Raw genomic sequence first — 16,850 nt, forward strand, 5'->3', positions numbered from 1 at the left:
AGGATGAGATGGCTGGATGGCATCACTGACTCGATGGACATGAGTCTGAGTGAACTCTGGGAGTTGGTGATGGACAGGGAGGCCTGGCGTGCTGCAATTCATGGCGTCACAAAGAGTCAGACACGACTGAGCGACTGAACTGAACTGAACTGAACTAAGCAGATATCAAAGACAGAAGTGCCCTAAAAGGAAATGTTGGCATCAGTGTGCTATCTAGTAAATAAATTTGGGCTACTCAAATCTTGAATGAAAGTATCCTCACTGTATGTCCCCCAAAACTCCCACAGATAAAGATCAACCAAATATGAATTCCCTGTAAAGATTTTCAAATTCTCAAGAAAAAGATGAGTAAAGAAATATTTATTGACCAAAGAATAAAGGAATCACTGTGTAATTCAATGAACTCACCTTCAGGTTTTCTTGGCCGCCCCTTCAGAAAGTGAGGAACATCTTCTCTGGCTACAGACTTGGAGAGTATCGTTTCTAAGTAAGGTCTTGGCAACAAAAAGCCCAAGTTCGTATTGAAGAGTTCCTGGGAATGTTCCTCTTTCTTTGCAAGTAAAGGCTCCGTGGTCACCGCCTTTGTCCTGAAGCCCACCATCTCAGTGTTTTTTGGAAGTGAAACAGAATGTGCTGGTGTCCATTCCTGATGCCCTGAGGTTATCTGACTAAAGGGGGGAGGAAATAGTTTAATTTAAAAGGCATTCCCCATGTCTTCTGGATCTCCAGTTCTTAGCCCACCTGACACCACTGGAAACTTTGGAGGACTATTTCCAAATGGTGCTGCTGAGTGGAATAGCTGTGTTGCTGAAAGTGAAAGACCTCCCCATTCTCTGACTTGCTCCCCACCTCAGCAGCCCTCTGCCACTCACACTGGTTTTCCCAGTCTCTGTTTCCTCAAGCAGAGAAATCAGAGGAGGAAAGGACAGAGACAAGGGGGTGCACCCTTGTACTTCTCCAAAGGCATTGACCAGAGGCCTTGGACCATTCTTCAAAGTCCCAGTACTTCTCAAACTATCTTTGGTGAAGAATCCATTTAAAATTTTACATTGCATCGTGGATTGAAACTTTTGTAAAATGTAATCAAAATGAATGACTATAAAAATTAAACAAAAATTGAAAACATGAAAAAAAGCCTCAAATTTTCCACTATCAGATCAATAAATATAAAATTACTTGACTAAATGGCTACACACCTTTTTAAAGGTTTAAATGTCCAAGTTCTATACTGACTTCCTTATTGACCAGTAACAGAAGGACCTCAGAACTCTGTTTTGAGTAGCACTGCTGCAAGGTCAGCAAATGATGGTCCTTGGCCCAAATCCAGCCTCCAGTCTCGCTTTGGGAGTTTGACTGGAACATACCCACACCCATTTGTTTATATACCATCCATAGAGGCATTCAAGTTAGGACTGCAGAGTTGAATCATTGGAACAGAGGACATATGGCCCGCAAAGCATAAAACATTTATTATCCAGCTCTTGCCACAAAATTATTTATTATGACCCCTGCTTGGGGATGTTTTTCTGAATTACTAAAAATGTGGGTTGCCACACAAGTATATACTTTAATTCCAATCTAACCTTTCAAAGAATACTTACTTGTTTTCTTGTAAATCTTCTCGGCCCATTTCTTGGGGATGGCTGACATCTCTCGGAAAAGTAACAATAATCTCAACACCTATGAACATGCAGGTCAGTAATAATAATAAGAAGAAAGTAATGAATTCCAGGGGTGATCAGGAATCAAATGTTTTTTTTTTGGTTATTTGGCTCATGTATTCTTAGTAATTACAGGATGAACATTAACTAGGAACTGAGTTTTAACCATCTTTGTATCTTTCCTGTCCTATATAAATGCTTGCTTAAAGGGCAAAGAATTTGTATAACAAAACATTCCAGAAGTAAAATAAAGGTTTATGATGAGCAGTGTTTTCTCCCTGAATGGAGAAAACAAGTCCTCCTTCTGTAAAGTGTGACTGATATCACCTACTTCACAGGACTGTTGTGAGAATTAAATGAGATAATTTATGTTGCCCCATCGGAACTTGCTTCTATCTGTCATTTGGTCATCTCTTATCTGATTCCAAGGAGTGACTTCTGGTATAACCCTTAAGACAGAAAGTTCCAACTTATAGAATGGATGCATGCCTACAAAATAGCACATTAAACAAATTGACATGAAAAACTAGTGTGGGGACTTTCCTGGTGGTACAGTGGATAGGAGTCTGCCTGCCAAGGCACAGGTTCAATCCCTGATCCAGGAAGATTTCACATGCCACAGGACAACTCAGCCCATGCACCATGACTACTGAAGCCTGCATGCCTAGAGCCTGGGCTCTGCAACAAGAGAACCCATTGCAATGAGAAGCCTATGCACTGCAGCCAGAGAGCAGTCCCCCCTCACCACAGCTAGAGAAAGCCCTTGGGCAGCAGTGCAGACACAGCACAATCAATATATAAACAAAAAATAAAAATAGTTCAAAAAACCTAGTGTGAACCATACCAGAATTGCCTGTCCTTTAAGATTTTCACCTATTCACTTTTTTGCTATTCAACAAACTTTTATCAAGTGTATGCCAAGTGTAACTCATTGTGCTAAATATAAAGAAACAAAGAAGGTACAGCTGTGGCCTTAGCAAAGACTATAAATAAGAAAGCAAAGAGCATAGCCAGATAAGCACTGGGAAAGAAATGTGCAATGTGTGTGTAGAACATAGAGGCATATCCTTCCAGGAAGATGTAGGGCTTGTCCCAGTATTCAGCTTATCCATCCATCTGTCACAGCCATTCATTCAGTCTGTGGATGCTGGAGAAGCCATGGTTTTAATCAGCTCCATTGATCAAAGTATAGTAGAGAAGATTTGAGCAGGTCATGAATCACAGAGATCTGGGTCTCCATCCCTCCTCTGCCACTTCCGGGGGGACCTTGGGAAAGTTACTTAAAAGCTATCATCATCAGCGTGTGCATGCTATGTTGCTTCAGTCATGTCTGACTTTCTGTGACCCTATGGGATATAACCCACCAGGCTCCTCTGTCCATGGGATTCTCTAGGCAAGAATACTGGAGTGGGTTGCCATGCCCTCCTCCAGGGAATCTTTCTGACCCATGGATCAAACCTGCGTCTCATAGGTCTCCTGCATTGGCAGGCGAATTGTTTACCACTAGCACTACCTGGGAAGCCTAATCACCATCAGCGTATCAGTTAAAGTTTTTATTATTTTTAAAGGACATTGGGTATTTTGTCAAATATATAGGAACCACCATAAGGAAAGCATTTTTAATGTGAAATGTTTATGCTTGTGTTATTTATAAAAATGAAGTTTCCTTGGAATAGTGGATTTTCTTTTTAACTTTTCAAATAGCCTATCACCACACTATGTAGCACAAAATGACAGGCTTGGGATTATAGAGCTGGGAGGAACTTAGAGGTCATCGGACCCAAACCCTTCGTTTTAGAGATGAAAAAACTGACAGTCATGAGGTTGTGAGACGGCTCATGGGCACTTTTGTAGTGAAAGGCAGATGGATGTCTTTCATACCATTTTTGTAGTCATCCTTGAGGGCAAACACCTAGCTGACATGTTAGAGTAAGAAAAACATACAGTATACATTCCTAATAACTCAACTGTCAGTGAAAAGGATGCTCTGTAAGATTAGGCACAGTTAGACTTTGCTGTAGAAGTTATTCTACAGTATATTCATGTGAACATGTTCTTAACAATGACTGTACTTTTAGAATCATTGAGGACTAATAAACCTAGATGGTTTTTTTTACCAAGAATGTTTTTAAGTAGACTTAATAAGCTAAAAATTTGTTAATTGGTTGATTTCTCTTTTTTTAAACCAAGAAAGTAAGATGCAAGTATAAGAAATTCCTGACATTTCAGACATTGTGAAAAGTTAATGGTTCCTAAATGGGGAAAAAAAATTTTGTCCTAATTGGCGGGGTGGGGGGAGGGATATTATAAAAACTTCTGACACTGAAATCATCTTGGAACATATATATTCTCTGTTTTGTCTTTTGACTACTGTGAGTGATCATAGGAGCCTCTGAACCTAAGAGTGGTCCAGGAAAGAGAATGCACTGTCACAAGTGAAAACACTTGCTCCTATCTAAATGTATCTTTCTAGTAAGAAGATGCAAATTAACCCCACCAGAAAATGTTATAGTAGAGAGAAACTAAGAGGCATCATTTAAAGACAACCAGAAACATAAACTTTCTTGCAGAAAAGGGGCAAGTGATATTCATAAAGTCAGAAAATGATGATTAATTATTAATATAAATGCTAAATTTTTAAAACAAAAACTTAATTGGCCTAGCCTAATTCATTCAATGAAGAAAAATTATTTTCTCCAGAAAAGTCTTACTTCTCTGTGTTTTCTACTTGCTTTGTTTAAATGGATGGGAATCAAGGTTCAAAATATTTTGATAACCTGTCTACCTTTTAGTAGTTTCTTAAATCATGATTTTCAACAGAATTTTTTACAGCTATATTTATCAGTCTTTTTTTTGCCACTAGTTTTCAGAAAACTAACTTGAGAGATGGATACCCAGGAGTTACACAAGAGAAGATAAGATGCAGGTATCCTTTTGCTGATATGAGTATCAACAGCGGAGGGAGGATCTAAAGTCAATGTAGAAGCATTGTGTATGCTGGTTGTGGCTGAGGCAGTGTGATCTGGGGGTCAGTGACCAGTTTTGAGATGTAGCTACAAGAATTCTTTATGACAGTCCAACCTGGGATCTGTTCTTCTCCTTTGTTTTTCAATGGTCTATGAACTTTTCTAGTAACTTTTAAAAGTTCCTTTCTTTTCACTCAAGTAGAACAGATTTTGTTATTTGCACATAAGAATCCTGATAGATATACACCATATTTTTTTTAATTAAGCCTAGTAATTTTAGAAAATAGGTTCTCATTCACTCACGAAAAGAATAATTTTACATGCTCAATTTCCAGTCTACAAGGTTTGCATCTGATATGTTCTGGGAAAATAGCTGATTAAGGAATGCAAGAAGATTTTTAGAATAAGGAAAAGGATGAGGGATTGGGGTGAGGGGCAAATTGTATTTCATAAATTACCATCTGTAAAAGTCCATAAGAAAGCAAATGTGTGTTGCAGGAATATTTAGCTGCTATGGATGTGAGAGTTGGACTGTGAAGAAGGCTGAGCGCCGAAGAATTGATGCTTTTGAACTGTGATATTTGAGAAGACTCTTGAGAGTCCCTTGGTCTGCAAAGAGATCCAACCAGTCCATCCTAAATGAGATCAGTCCAGGGTGCTCACTGGAAGGACTGATGTTGAAGCTGAAATTCCAATATTTTGGCCACCTCATGCGAAGAGTTGACTCATTGGAAAAGACTCTGATGCTGGGAGGGATTGGGAGCAGGAGGAGAAGGGGACGACAGAGGATGAGATGGCTGGATGGCATCACTGACTCGATGGACGTGAGTCTGAGTGAACTCTGGGAGCTGGTGATGGACAGGGAGTCCTGGCGTGCTGCAATTCATGGGGTTGCAAAGAGTCGGACACGACTGAGCGACTGAAATGAACTGAACTGAACTGAACTGAAAGACCAGGGCAGTGATCCAAACATTCGAGTTTATATATATTTTAGTTAGTGAAGCTTCCTTTTTAAAAGAATAATACAGTAAACAAACAGATATAAATTAAATGATTAAATGTGTATGTCTACAATCAAATAGTCACATGGATGTGCATAAAGTCTTTATAAAGTGTGCAAACACTTAAACATTAACAACCTGGGGTATGTTAGAAGCATGTAAATGGAATTTAAAGAGATTTATTGTTATTTAAGATTAATACAATGCACAATAATTCTCCATTTTTATTTCAGACTTTGTGACTTGAAAGAGTTACTAGCTTACTGAAGACTCTTATCAACTATGAGAAGAAAACTTAGAAACATAATCTCTTCTTTAGAATATATAACTGAAGTTATGAAAGCTTAAAACTGCAAGAACTTAGTTGAGATGCTGCCTGAGTGTTATGGTTCCTACATGAAAATCTAAAATATTACATACAAATTGATTTTTAAAGTATTATTAATATGAAGGGGCTTTCCTGGAGGCTCAGATGGTAAAGAATTTGCCTACGATTCAGGAGAACCAGGTTCAATTCCTATAAGCACCTCAAATGGCAAGCCATCTCTAAATTGAGCTGAATAAACAGTATTCAATCTCTTAGAAGGTGATTGGGACACAGTTGGGCTTCTGAGAACTCAGAGTTGAAGTCTTTGAAAGTCAAAGGCAGATGACAAGGACTACTTGGAGGGGGTCGGGACTTGTTTATTTTAATTAGGTTTCAGGGTTCATGACGTTTATAATTTCTTCCCTGCCCTCAGCCAGGAGAAAGGAGGTATCGAGTGAGTTTGGGAAAGATAGGAGGCTCCCCAGAAGAGGGCAGCATTGCATAAGGGGTCAAAGGAGACAGTGGCTAAGCTAGCTCTGCAGCCTTCTGGGTGGTTAATGGGGATGAGAAAAAAAGACATCCAAGAGGGCAGCTTCCCTGGCATGTTAGAAATGCAAGTAGGAAAATTACCAGAAAAGAGATCGGAGCAGTTCAAATAAACGTTTCATTTAAGAAGTGTATAGGGGAGTAGATGACAGACAGACGTGATCGCTGTGATGACTATGTTCTGCAGTGAGAATCTGTAAATACCTTGTGATCTGTTCAATGCAAGGGCATTTAAGGATAGGACAGGATGACACATTTGGAATGGGTGCTGTTTTGGGAAATTCCAGACTTATGACCTCCTAGAATACAAGAGTGCAACTTGGGCCTTTAGTTCTTTGTTCAGTCCCCCAACTCCTCCCTCAAGGGAAGAGGTCTGGGATGACAGCTAATGGAGAAATGCTTGGTCCTGGAAGAGAATAAGGCTTCCCAGGTAGCACTAGTGGTAAAGACCCCACCTGCCAAGGCAGGAGACGTAAGAGAAGTGGGTTCAATCCCGGGGTTGGGAAGATTCCCCTGGAGGAGGGCATGGCATACTCACTCCAGGATTCCTGCCTGGAGAATCCATAGGATAGACATGGTGAGCTACAGTCCATAGGGTCGCAAAGAGTCGGACACAACTAAAGTGACTTAGCACGCACACATGCATGGAGGAGGACAGATCCCTGTAGCTGCTGGAAGATTCTGAGAGAAAAGAAGTGAGGGAAAGGATGCTACCAGACAAAAGAGAAAGGAGATGAGAACGGCAGGTTGAGCTAGAGTAGGGTAGAACAAAGGAGAGACTGGATAGGTTGCCAAGACTCACTGATTCAAATATGGACCAAAGGATAGGATTTCTTTTCCTCTATGCTTGTCTGAGATTTCAAAGCTCTGCACTGAGCATGAGTGAAATTAGGGGGAAAATCCAAATAATCAATATTGTCTTTGTAAACACATCAAGGACAGAAGATGGATACCTTCTGTCCTGGGTTGCCAGTCTTGTCCATCACCACTTGGATCTCCTTCTTCACTAATCAATATGGAATGAGAGCAGTCATCATCTTGGTCAGACTCCTGAAATATCATAAAATAGAAACTCAGTTTTTCAGTGTAATACTTGGTTGGCAGGGTGAATGTTGGTTTTTTTTTCCTAGGCTAAAATTTCACACTGCTGATTCCTTTTAAATCGGATAAAGTATTCAGGACTAAAATAATGGGAAAATGTTTGTCTCCAGAGCACCAGGCTTTGACAGATGTGAATGTAATTAATTGCATAATCAAAGATGAAGATCAAAGCTGAAATTGCATATACAGAGAAATTCAATATTTTATACTTTATCATGTCTGTATTCAGGCTGTTAAGCTGCTACCAATTCCATCCGAGTGGGTAACTGGAAAGAATCCTTTGGCCACAGCCAGTGAACAACCCCAAAGGAACATGGTCTTTTCCATAACGCCTCCTTGGGGCATCATTTACAGATGGTGAGGGTGGAAATCCTTGCCCCACATGGAAGCTGCAGATATAACCTTAGACTGAAAGGTAGCAAAGCTGATTAAAGTTTTCACGATGACAGCCTTCTGATCTAATCGTGTTATGCAACTTCTCAAACTTCTCTTTTACAATCTAGAAAATGATCAAACTGCTGAAAAACATGGTTGAAAAACAGCTTAACTTAAAAAAAAACAACCAGCTTGACTTACAAAAAGTATTCCTGACTCTCTAAAGAAGAAATATTTTCTATGAGAATGCATTGTTGTTGATAGGTTCCTCCGTTAGAAGTTGTTGCTGGTGATTTTGCCCCTTTTAGTGACTAGAACAGTGATAGAGGCAAGTAATAGTTAAAATATCCCATCCTACCTGGATGTTATAATTAGCATTCTGGCTTCTGTGATCCAGATGAATGGCCTATTTAAGCAGACTATTGGATAAAAAGTCTTTGCCCTAAATGCAGATGTTTGTCCGAGAAGTGAGCAGACTTTATCATAAAGCCTCTGATATTTCATTCACTAATTCCCAAGAGAGTGTGGGAATCTTTTCACTTTGTTCATTTGACTTATCACTACCATTAAAATATTTTAGGTGTTCAATTTTTAAAAAACTTTTTATTTTGTATTGGGTTGAAACTGATTAACAATATTGCGGTAGTTTCAGGTGAACAAGGAAAGGATTCAGCCACACATATACATGTATCCATTCTCCCTCAAACCACCCTCCCATCCAGGCTGCCACATGACATTGAGTGGAGTTCCGTGTGCTATACAATAGGTCCTTGTTGGTTATTCATTTTAAATATAGTAGTGTGTACCTGAGCATCCCAAACTCCCTAACTGTCCATTCCCCTTGGGGGAAGGTGTTCAATTATAACAGCTTAGTTATCATATTTTACTTTATACAGCAGTACATGCTTTGTAAAGCATTCTCTACCTCCCAGCACAGGTTAGGGGTCCTACCTCAGACCATCCTGGTTGTCAGTGGCAGATGGGACACCTGGGCAGGTTTGCCCTGATCCTAGACTGTTGTCAATTTCACTGCTTATTCTTTGCATTTCAAAACTTCTACCACTCTCTGGCAAATTTCTTCTCTCTCCCATCCAATTACAAAGTGTGAGCGGTAGGGGATTACTATTTTATAAAATGCATGGAAATATCAAAACAGCAGTTCTTTAAAGAGCAGGAGAAGAAATCACCTATAATCCTACAAATAAAAAGCAAACTCTGTTCCCACAGACAGGATATTTTCTTTTTCTTTTTCCTAAGTGTTTAATAATAGAGTTGTATCATGTCATTTCATATCTGGCTTTTTTACTTATGACAGGTATAAATTACATAGCAATTTACTAAGTAAATATAACTTTAATGGAATTTTATCAGAGGGTCATAAAGATGTTTAGTAAGTCCCATAAGTGTTATGATATAAACCCCATCATGCATAGTAGGCAGTTTTTAATTCTTCATTATCACACATAGTGCTGTGAACATCTTTACAAGTAATACCCCAATTTTGTGTTATCTCTTTAGAGTAGATTCTCAGATATGGAATTATAAGGAATTATTGATCTGAAGAATATTCGAATTTTTTTTATGTACATTGCTTTAAAAGTAAATTTACAATTACTACTTACTCTCCACTAGTAGTGCATAAGCCTGTTTCACTACCTTCTCCCTTATCAATGATCAATTTTCATTTTTAGTAATGTGATATATGATCTGATTGTTTGAATGTGCATGCTTTTGTTAGTAGAAATGTTGGAGATAGTTTCAGATGTTTAGTGACCACTGAAGTTTCCTTCTTAGTATATATAATTTTTATTCATATGTCTAGAACACTCTATGAGACTTCAGAATATATTTCTTCCATTTCATATAATTAGAGTGTTTCAGTGAAATTTTTATGCGGAATAAAACTAATTAACACTAAATTTAGTGTTAAATATATAACTGGTTCTCACTTCAAGTTTCTATGTTGATTAATGATCTGCGGTTGGTCTCAACTGCTCAGTTCATTCATCAGTCGGTCCTTGAGGAAAAGTTGGAAGATGCAGACTATGGGCAAACTAGCTGCAAAACCCATAACAATGACTAGCATTTATCCGTACAGTGCCAGACATTGTTGGACCTTTCACACGTTAGCTGACTTAATCCTCACAAAAACTCTAAAGGCAGAAACTATTATTCCATTTATACATAAGGATCAGAGGAGTTAAGTAACTTAACCAAGGTCACCTAGCAAGCCAAATTCACACCCAGACTCTGAAGTCTGGTTACAGAATTCATAATCACTCTGCTTTCTTGCTACTATGAAAAATTTGAAACAAGAGAGTCTCAACAAGAACCAGAAGGAAAATTAATAATCATGAGAAAATTAAGAGAAAGAATATTCAAACATAATTTATAATTTTTGCACAGGAAAAAATTAAAGATGTGTGATCCCTACAAACTCCCGACAAAAAACTTCTTCCTTAAAAAAAAACAAACTGAATAAACATAAGCATCACAAACAAAAAGGATGTGGGGAATAATACCTACTTTGAAGATTAACATGAAAATGAAGACAAAAACAGCAACAGCTCAGAATTTTCTGTTTATTTTAGAATCTTAAATATGAATGCCTTTAATGGACTTCCCTTGTGGCTCAGCTGAAGAATCCACCTGCAATGTGGGAGACCTGGGTTTGATCCCTGGGTTGGAAAGATCCCCTGGAGAAGGGAAAGGCTACCCACTCCTGTATCCTGCCTGGAGAATTCCACGGACTGTATAGTCTGTGGGGTCCCAAAGAGTTGGACATGACTGAGCGACTTTTACTTTCACTGGGTGAAAGAGGAAATTGAAATAATGCAGTTGTGAGTAAAGGAGAGAAAAATGTTAGAATAGCACATCCCAAATAAACGGAGCCCATCAACCATTCACGGTAATGCAAGAGGCAACAACAGACTAGACAGCATAGCATTCTGATCTGCAAACAGCAGAATGCCAACCACACAGAAAAGAGGCACAGGAATCATACGCAATTCAATTTGGAAAGAAGATTCTTCTTAGATGAAAAAAAGATTGGCAGAGGCCGTGAAGAGCCTCTCAGGCGCAATCCTACAAGCAAAGCAGCTGCTTATATTTGTAAACTATAAAAACCTATTGCAGATAACCCCAAAATAAAGCAAGCTTTCATTCAAAGAAAAGAAGTGAAAAAAAGACCTTGGGTTTTTTTTTTTTTAAACCCTAGAGAAAGCACTAGAAAGAAGCAAATTCAATAGTGAGAGTCTCTCTCTCCCTCAAAAACAAGTTCATAGTTATTTCAACCATAATAAGAAAAATATAGAGTGAAAGTTCAAAAAATATCTTAGAACTGCATAAAAAATGAACTAAATATGAAGGGACTTTTTAGTCTTAAAAAAAAAAAGCAAGTTTCCTAACTATATCACAAAGAAATGAAAAGTAAGTGTGTTTTCTTTTATCAATTTCTTTCTTTTTATATGTATTTTATTTTTATTTATTTGGCTGCAGTAAGCATATGGGATCCACCTCCCTGACCAGGGATCAAACCCAGGCCCACTGCACTGGAAGGCAGATTCTTAACCACTGGACCACCAGGGAAGTCCCCTCCTGCTGTCTCTTGAGTTACTAAAGTGTTATCTTACCTATCCCTTAGCTCATTCATCTGGCAAATCACTGGTGCAGTCAATCTGGGGACAGACTCAGTGGGATGAAGTCAGAGAATGGGTACCGTGGTCTGGGTGGGGTTAGTCTATAAGCCAAGGTTTGGGTGGGATTAGAAAGAGGAAAAAGTAAGGGACACTGGACTTGGAGCTGTGAGGGTTTAAGGCCAAGACTGATCCTGATCCTATGATCTGCTCTATGTGCTGTGCTGGGCTGGGCTAAGTCACTTCAGTCATGTCTGACTCTGGTGACACTCTTGTGACGCTATGGACTGAAGCCCACCAGGCTCCTCTGTCCATGGTATTCTCCAGGCAAGAATAGTGGAGTGGGTTGACCTGCCCTTCTCCAGGGGATCTGTCTGACCCAGAAATCAAACCCTCGTCTCCTGTGTCGCCTGCATTGCAAGGCAGATTCTTAACCACTGGAGCTTCAGGGAAGTCCCTAAGCTTTGATTTTTAGATCAGCTAGGTTCTATCACTGGAGTGGTTACTGTTTCTCCTCCCTGCAAGTTGAGAACAGAGGCTACTTTGCAAAGCAGTTAACCGTAGTCACTTCTTTTGGTGGCAATTCCTGGGTGAGAGTCTTGTGTGCCACTGGGCCTTCCCTGTGGAGCCTGATGGGAGCTGTGTGTCCTGAGAACAGGGGAGAGAGTGGGACAGGTGGATTTTGCAGTTAGAGAATGGGCCGGAAGTAGGTAAGTACTCTTAAATGGTGTGATAATGGCCATCTATGCATGCTAAGTCCTTCAGTTGTTTCTAACTCTTTGTGACCCCATGGACTATAGCTCGCCAGGCTCCTCCATCCACGGAATTCTCCAGGCAAGAATACTGGAGAGTGTTGCCATGCCTTCCTCCAGAGGATCTTCCTGAGCCAGGAATCAAACCCATGTCTCTTATGTCTCCTGCTTTCGCAGACTGATTACTCACCACTAGTGCCACCTGGGAAGCCCCATCTGCTCTATTCATCTGCTATTAATAACTTGGCCAGAGGAAGGAGATGAAATGTTAGGCTGGGCAAGAAACGGGGAAAGGAGAGTCATCTCTCTCCTCGCTGACATACTGACTCACTTGTGACTTGGAAAAAAACCAAGCCTCTTTGGGGAGTAGGTTGGGATCTTTTTACTGGTGATAAGAGCAAAGAAGGTAAACAACCCCCACCTCCTGCCCCCAAAAGATAAAGTGATATATTACCTTCTGTCTTATTATTGCAGTTGACAATTGAATATTCTTATATCCTGTCCCCATCCTTCCAATAAATTCACCCTTTTTTTCTTATAAAATCAATAGGCAAAGTTTAAATTATGATTATTTGAGTATTATACTATACTGTATGTATTGCACTATAGTCATGCAATAGAAATGTAATATGATTATACTTTCTTTCTTGCATAACTTTTTTCATACATAAACCCCAAATCCCTGTTTTTATTTCATTCACAAATTTATTTAATATTTAATTAATTTTCATATATTTTTAAAAATCTTAAATCTTTCCAACCTCCAGTGGTCTTTCCACATGATTAAATATATCAAATAATATACCAGTTCCACCTTCTTGGAAATCCCCATTATTCTGTTCTTCCTCACCCCTCCCTTTCCCCAGTGATTGGATCTCTTTGTTCTCTAGCCTTCATACATGGTTTGAAGACTTAGGACTTGCTTTCTGCTTTATACCAAGGATATCCTCCTCTCTTGTGTTGGGTTCCAGATCCCCTGAATCATGGATCCGATTTTCCCTTCTATTTTTATCTTATCCTCTTAATTTAGTAGAGTACGTAGTAGCTTCCTTAAAAGGCATGTGAAATGTAAAATGTTTTCTCATTTGCATGTCTGAAAAATGTCTTTATTCAACTCTAATATTTGATTTATAGTTTTCTGAATATAAAATCCTCGATTGAAAACCATATTCTTTGCTCAGATATTTGAAAGCATTTACTCCTTCCTTTTAATTTACTTTTTAAAAATTTTATTTTTTAATTGAAGGATAATTGCTTTACAGAATTTTGTTGTTTTCTGTCAAACCTCAACATGAATCAGCCATAGGTATACATACATCCTCTCCCTCTTGAATCTTCCTCCCATCCCCTCCCCATCCTACCCCTCTAGGTTGATACAGAGCCCCTGTTTGAGTTTCCTGAGACATACAGCACATTCTCATTGGCTATCTACTTTACATATGGTAATTTAAGTTTCCACGTTACTCTCTCCATACATCTCACCCTTTCCTCCCCTCTCCCCACGTCCATAAGTCTGTTCTCTATGTCTGTTTCTCCACTGCTGCCTTGCAAATAAATTCTTTGCTACCATCTTTCTAGATTCCTTATATATGCATTAGCACATGATATTTATCTTTCTCTTTCTGACTTACTTCACTCTGTACAATAGGTTCTAGTTTCATCCATCTCATTAAAACTGATTCAAATGTGTTTCTTTTTATGGCTGAGTAATATCCCATTGTGTATATTTACTTTTAAGAATAGCATATATTCAGGAATGTGTACATATCAAAACTGTATAGATTCATGAATTTTTATAAACTGAACACACTCCTGTAACCAGGACCTAAGTCAAGTAAAAGTCTTCTTAGACATAATATAAAAATCAAGACCCATAAGGGAAAAAATGGATAAATTGATTTTCATCAAAAATAAAAACTTTTGTTTGGTAAAAGAGCTGTTAAAAAGGTGAAAAAAAGCAAACCAAATTTTTCTCATTGACTAGCAGAAAATATTTGTGAGTTACACATCCAGAATATATAAAGAATTCTCTAAACCCAACAATAAGACAAAGAACTCAATCAGAAAATGGACAAAATATTTGAATAATTATAGCTGATGGCAAATACATTTTTTTTAAAGGTTTAACATTGTTCACTAGGGAAATGCAAATTATAACCACAATGAGCTACCATCATATACCTATTTTGGTTAAAAATTTTTTAAATGGTTAAAATAAAAAATACTGATAATACCAAATGCCGCCAAGGGTATAGAGACATTGGATCTCTCATTTACTGCTGGTGGGAATATAAAATGGTTAGAGCCACTCTGGAAAATTGTTAGGCAGCTTTAAAAAAAATTAAACATACGTTTATCAAATGACCCACTAATTGGATTCCTGGGCATGTATCCTAGAGAAATAAAAACATAAATTCACACAAAAATTTGCACTTAGATGTTCATGGTAGCTTTATATGTAATAGCCCCAAACTGGAAACAACCCAAATGTCTTTCAACAGATGAACAGCTAAATAAACTGTGGGACAAAATAATAGAATACTACTTAGCAACATAAAGAAACTATTGATACATAGAACAACTTGGATCTATCTCAGGAGTGTTATGCTCAGTAGAAAAAGCCAATCTCAAAAGTTTACATGTATGATAATGCCACTTATATGACATTCTTGAAGTGATAAAATAGTAGAGACGGAAAACAGATCAGTGGTTGCCTGGAGTTAGCAGAGAGACCATGGCAATTAAGAGTGTAGTACTGACTCGATGGACGTGAGTCTGAGTGAACTCCGGGAGTTGGTGATGGACAGGGAGGCCTGGCGTGCTGTGATTCATGGGGTCGCAAAGAGTCGGACACGACTGAGCGACTGAACTGACTGAACTGAAGGGGGTTCTTTCGTGGTAACAGAACAGTTTTGTATCTCCACTGAAGATTCGGGGGATAAAATGTCACAGAACTATGCACACAGGCAGACACAAACAGGAGAAGGAGAAAGGAATGCACGTTAAAAACTAGTGAAATCCAAGGAAGGTCTGTGGTCTAGTTCATTGTGTTGTTGGGTTAATGTCAATTTTCTAGTTTAGACAATCAGCTATAGTTATAATAACTCCCACTGAGGAAAGCTGGTGAAGATTATACAGGAATTCTCTGTACTATTTTTATCAGTTCTTATGAATCTATAGTTATTTCAGACTACTCTTTTACTTACATTTTTTGGTTTTTGTTTTCTTTATTGTTTTAGAATAATTTTTGGAAAGAGAAAGGTACAAAAAGATCTTACTACCCTATCTCTAAAACTCTTCATGTTGTTTCTGTCTATTATAGTCCATACTTCATTAACTTATAAAAATAAACACATTTGTGGGTCATATTCTTTTTACCAATAAAATATAGAGTAGTAATTTTTTAAAAATTGTCACCATTTTGTAGCATGTGGGATCTTAGTTTCCCAACCAGGGATTGAACCCAGGGCCCCAAACTTTGCTCCCACTCCTACCCCTGCAGTGAAAGCACTGAGTCCTAACCACTAGACTGGCAGGGAATTCCTATAGAGTTGTAATATTTTTAACTGTTTGGACTATGTTAAATTTTATAAAAATTCAAAAAATACAAATGAGTATACAGTACAAAGTTCTTCTCCATTTCGGTCCTTTTAGGCAACCACTGTTAACAGTTTATTATACATTTAGGAAATCATTTTACCGTTTCCTATGGTCATGATGTTTGTTACTAGTACTATTACTATACTTTGTGAAGTTAGTCATCATGGGCCGGGGGTAACAACCAGGACCAAGAGGAGGCACCTCCTTTGTGGTATCCTAGGATGGATTTGACATGAACAGAATAATGATTTTCTCTTCTTTCACATTAACATGCATAAGGACAAGCTACATTTTATTATTTAGCATGGATTCAGCTGCAACAAGATTCTATGGTATACACATACACGCATAATGTATGAGACTCAGAATTGACTAGCTAATTACTGCCTGGAGATTAAACTCATGAAGTACTATGATTAATTGTGCTTCAAGTTTCCTTATAATCACATTTAAATATATAATTATAATATGTTTGTTATAAATATTCAAGCAACCTAAATGAAGTAGATATAAATGAAGCAAATGTAGAAGTAGGTTATCCTTTTTTCTGTTAGTTTTTCTATTTAAAGATTAGAGCATCTTACCTCACTGCTGCTGATGCTCTGCAAGATTATATTTTGGTTTTTAGTAACTGTCATCATATCAGTTGGAGAAGAGTTTGTATCATGACAAATGTCAAGCAATGATTCAGCATGTCTTTCTGCCAAAAGAAACATAATAATGTGTTTTGATAAGCTGCATCTCCATCAATTTCACAGCAACATCTAGTGCTGGGTTCTAAAATGAGTTCCATTTTGTTTAAAATTTTCTTGAAATAGTGATCTGGGATCCTGAGGAAGCTTTGGGCCATAATTTTCACTGGAAAAGATGTGAGGACAAAAGGAGTCCACAGAATGAATGCGTTTT

At 38.2% G+C, this 16,850-nt stretch overlaps 1 protein-coding gene across 3 annotated transcripts in view; it reads right to left on the reverse strand.

Moving 5' to 3' along the window:
• Positions 1–16,850, reverse strand: part of MAP3K19 (mitogen-activated protein kinase kinase kinase 19) — a 58,613-nt gene that overhangs the window by 22,926 nt on the left and 18,837 nt on the right. For 2 of the 3 annotated variants that reach the window (XM_040228499.1, XM_040228501.1), the window contains exons 6-9: positions 16,529–16,644; positions 7,435–7,531; positions 1,602–1,680; positions 409–668 (exon numbers count right to left, since the gene is read on the reverse strand). In XM_040228499.1, the coding sequence (XP_040084433.1) occupies positions 409–668; positions 1,602–1,680; positions 7,435–7,531; positions 16,529–16,644 (552 nt within the window). The remainder of the gene's footprint in view (positions 1–408; positions 669–1,601; positions 1,681–7,434; positions 7,532–16,528; positions 16,645–16,850) is intronic. The other variant, XM_040228500.1, reaches the window with a different exon arrangement.

This window comes from Oryx dammah, unplaced genomic scaffold (genome assembly GCF_014754425.2).
Source record: "Oryx dammah isolate SB20612 unplaced genomic scaffold, SCBI_Odam_1.1 HiC_scaffold_27, whole genome shotgun sequence".
Taxonomy (NCBI): Eukaryota; Metazoa; Chordata; class Mammalia; order Artiodactyla; family Bovidae; genus Oryx; species Oryx dammah.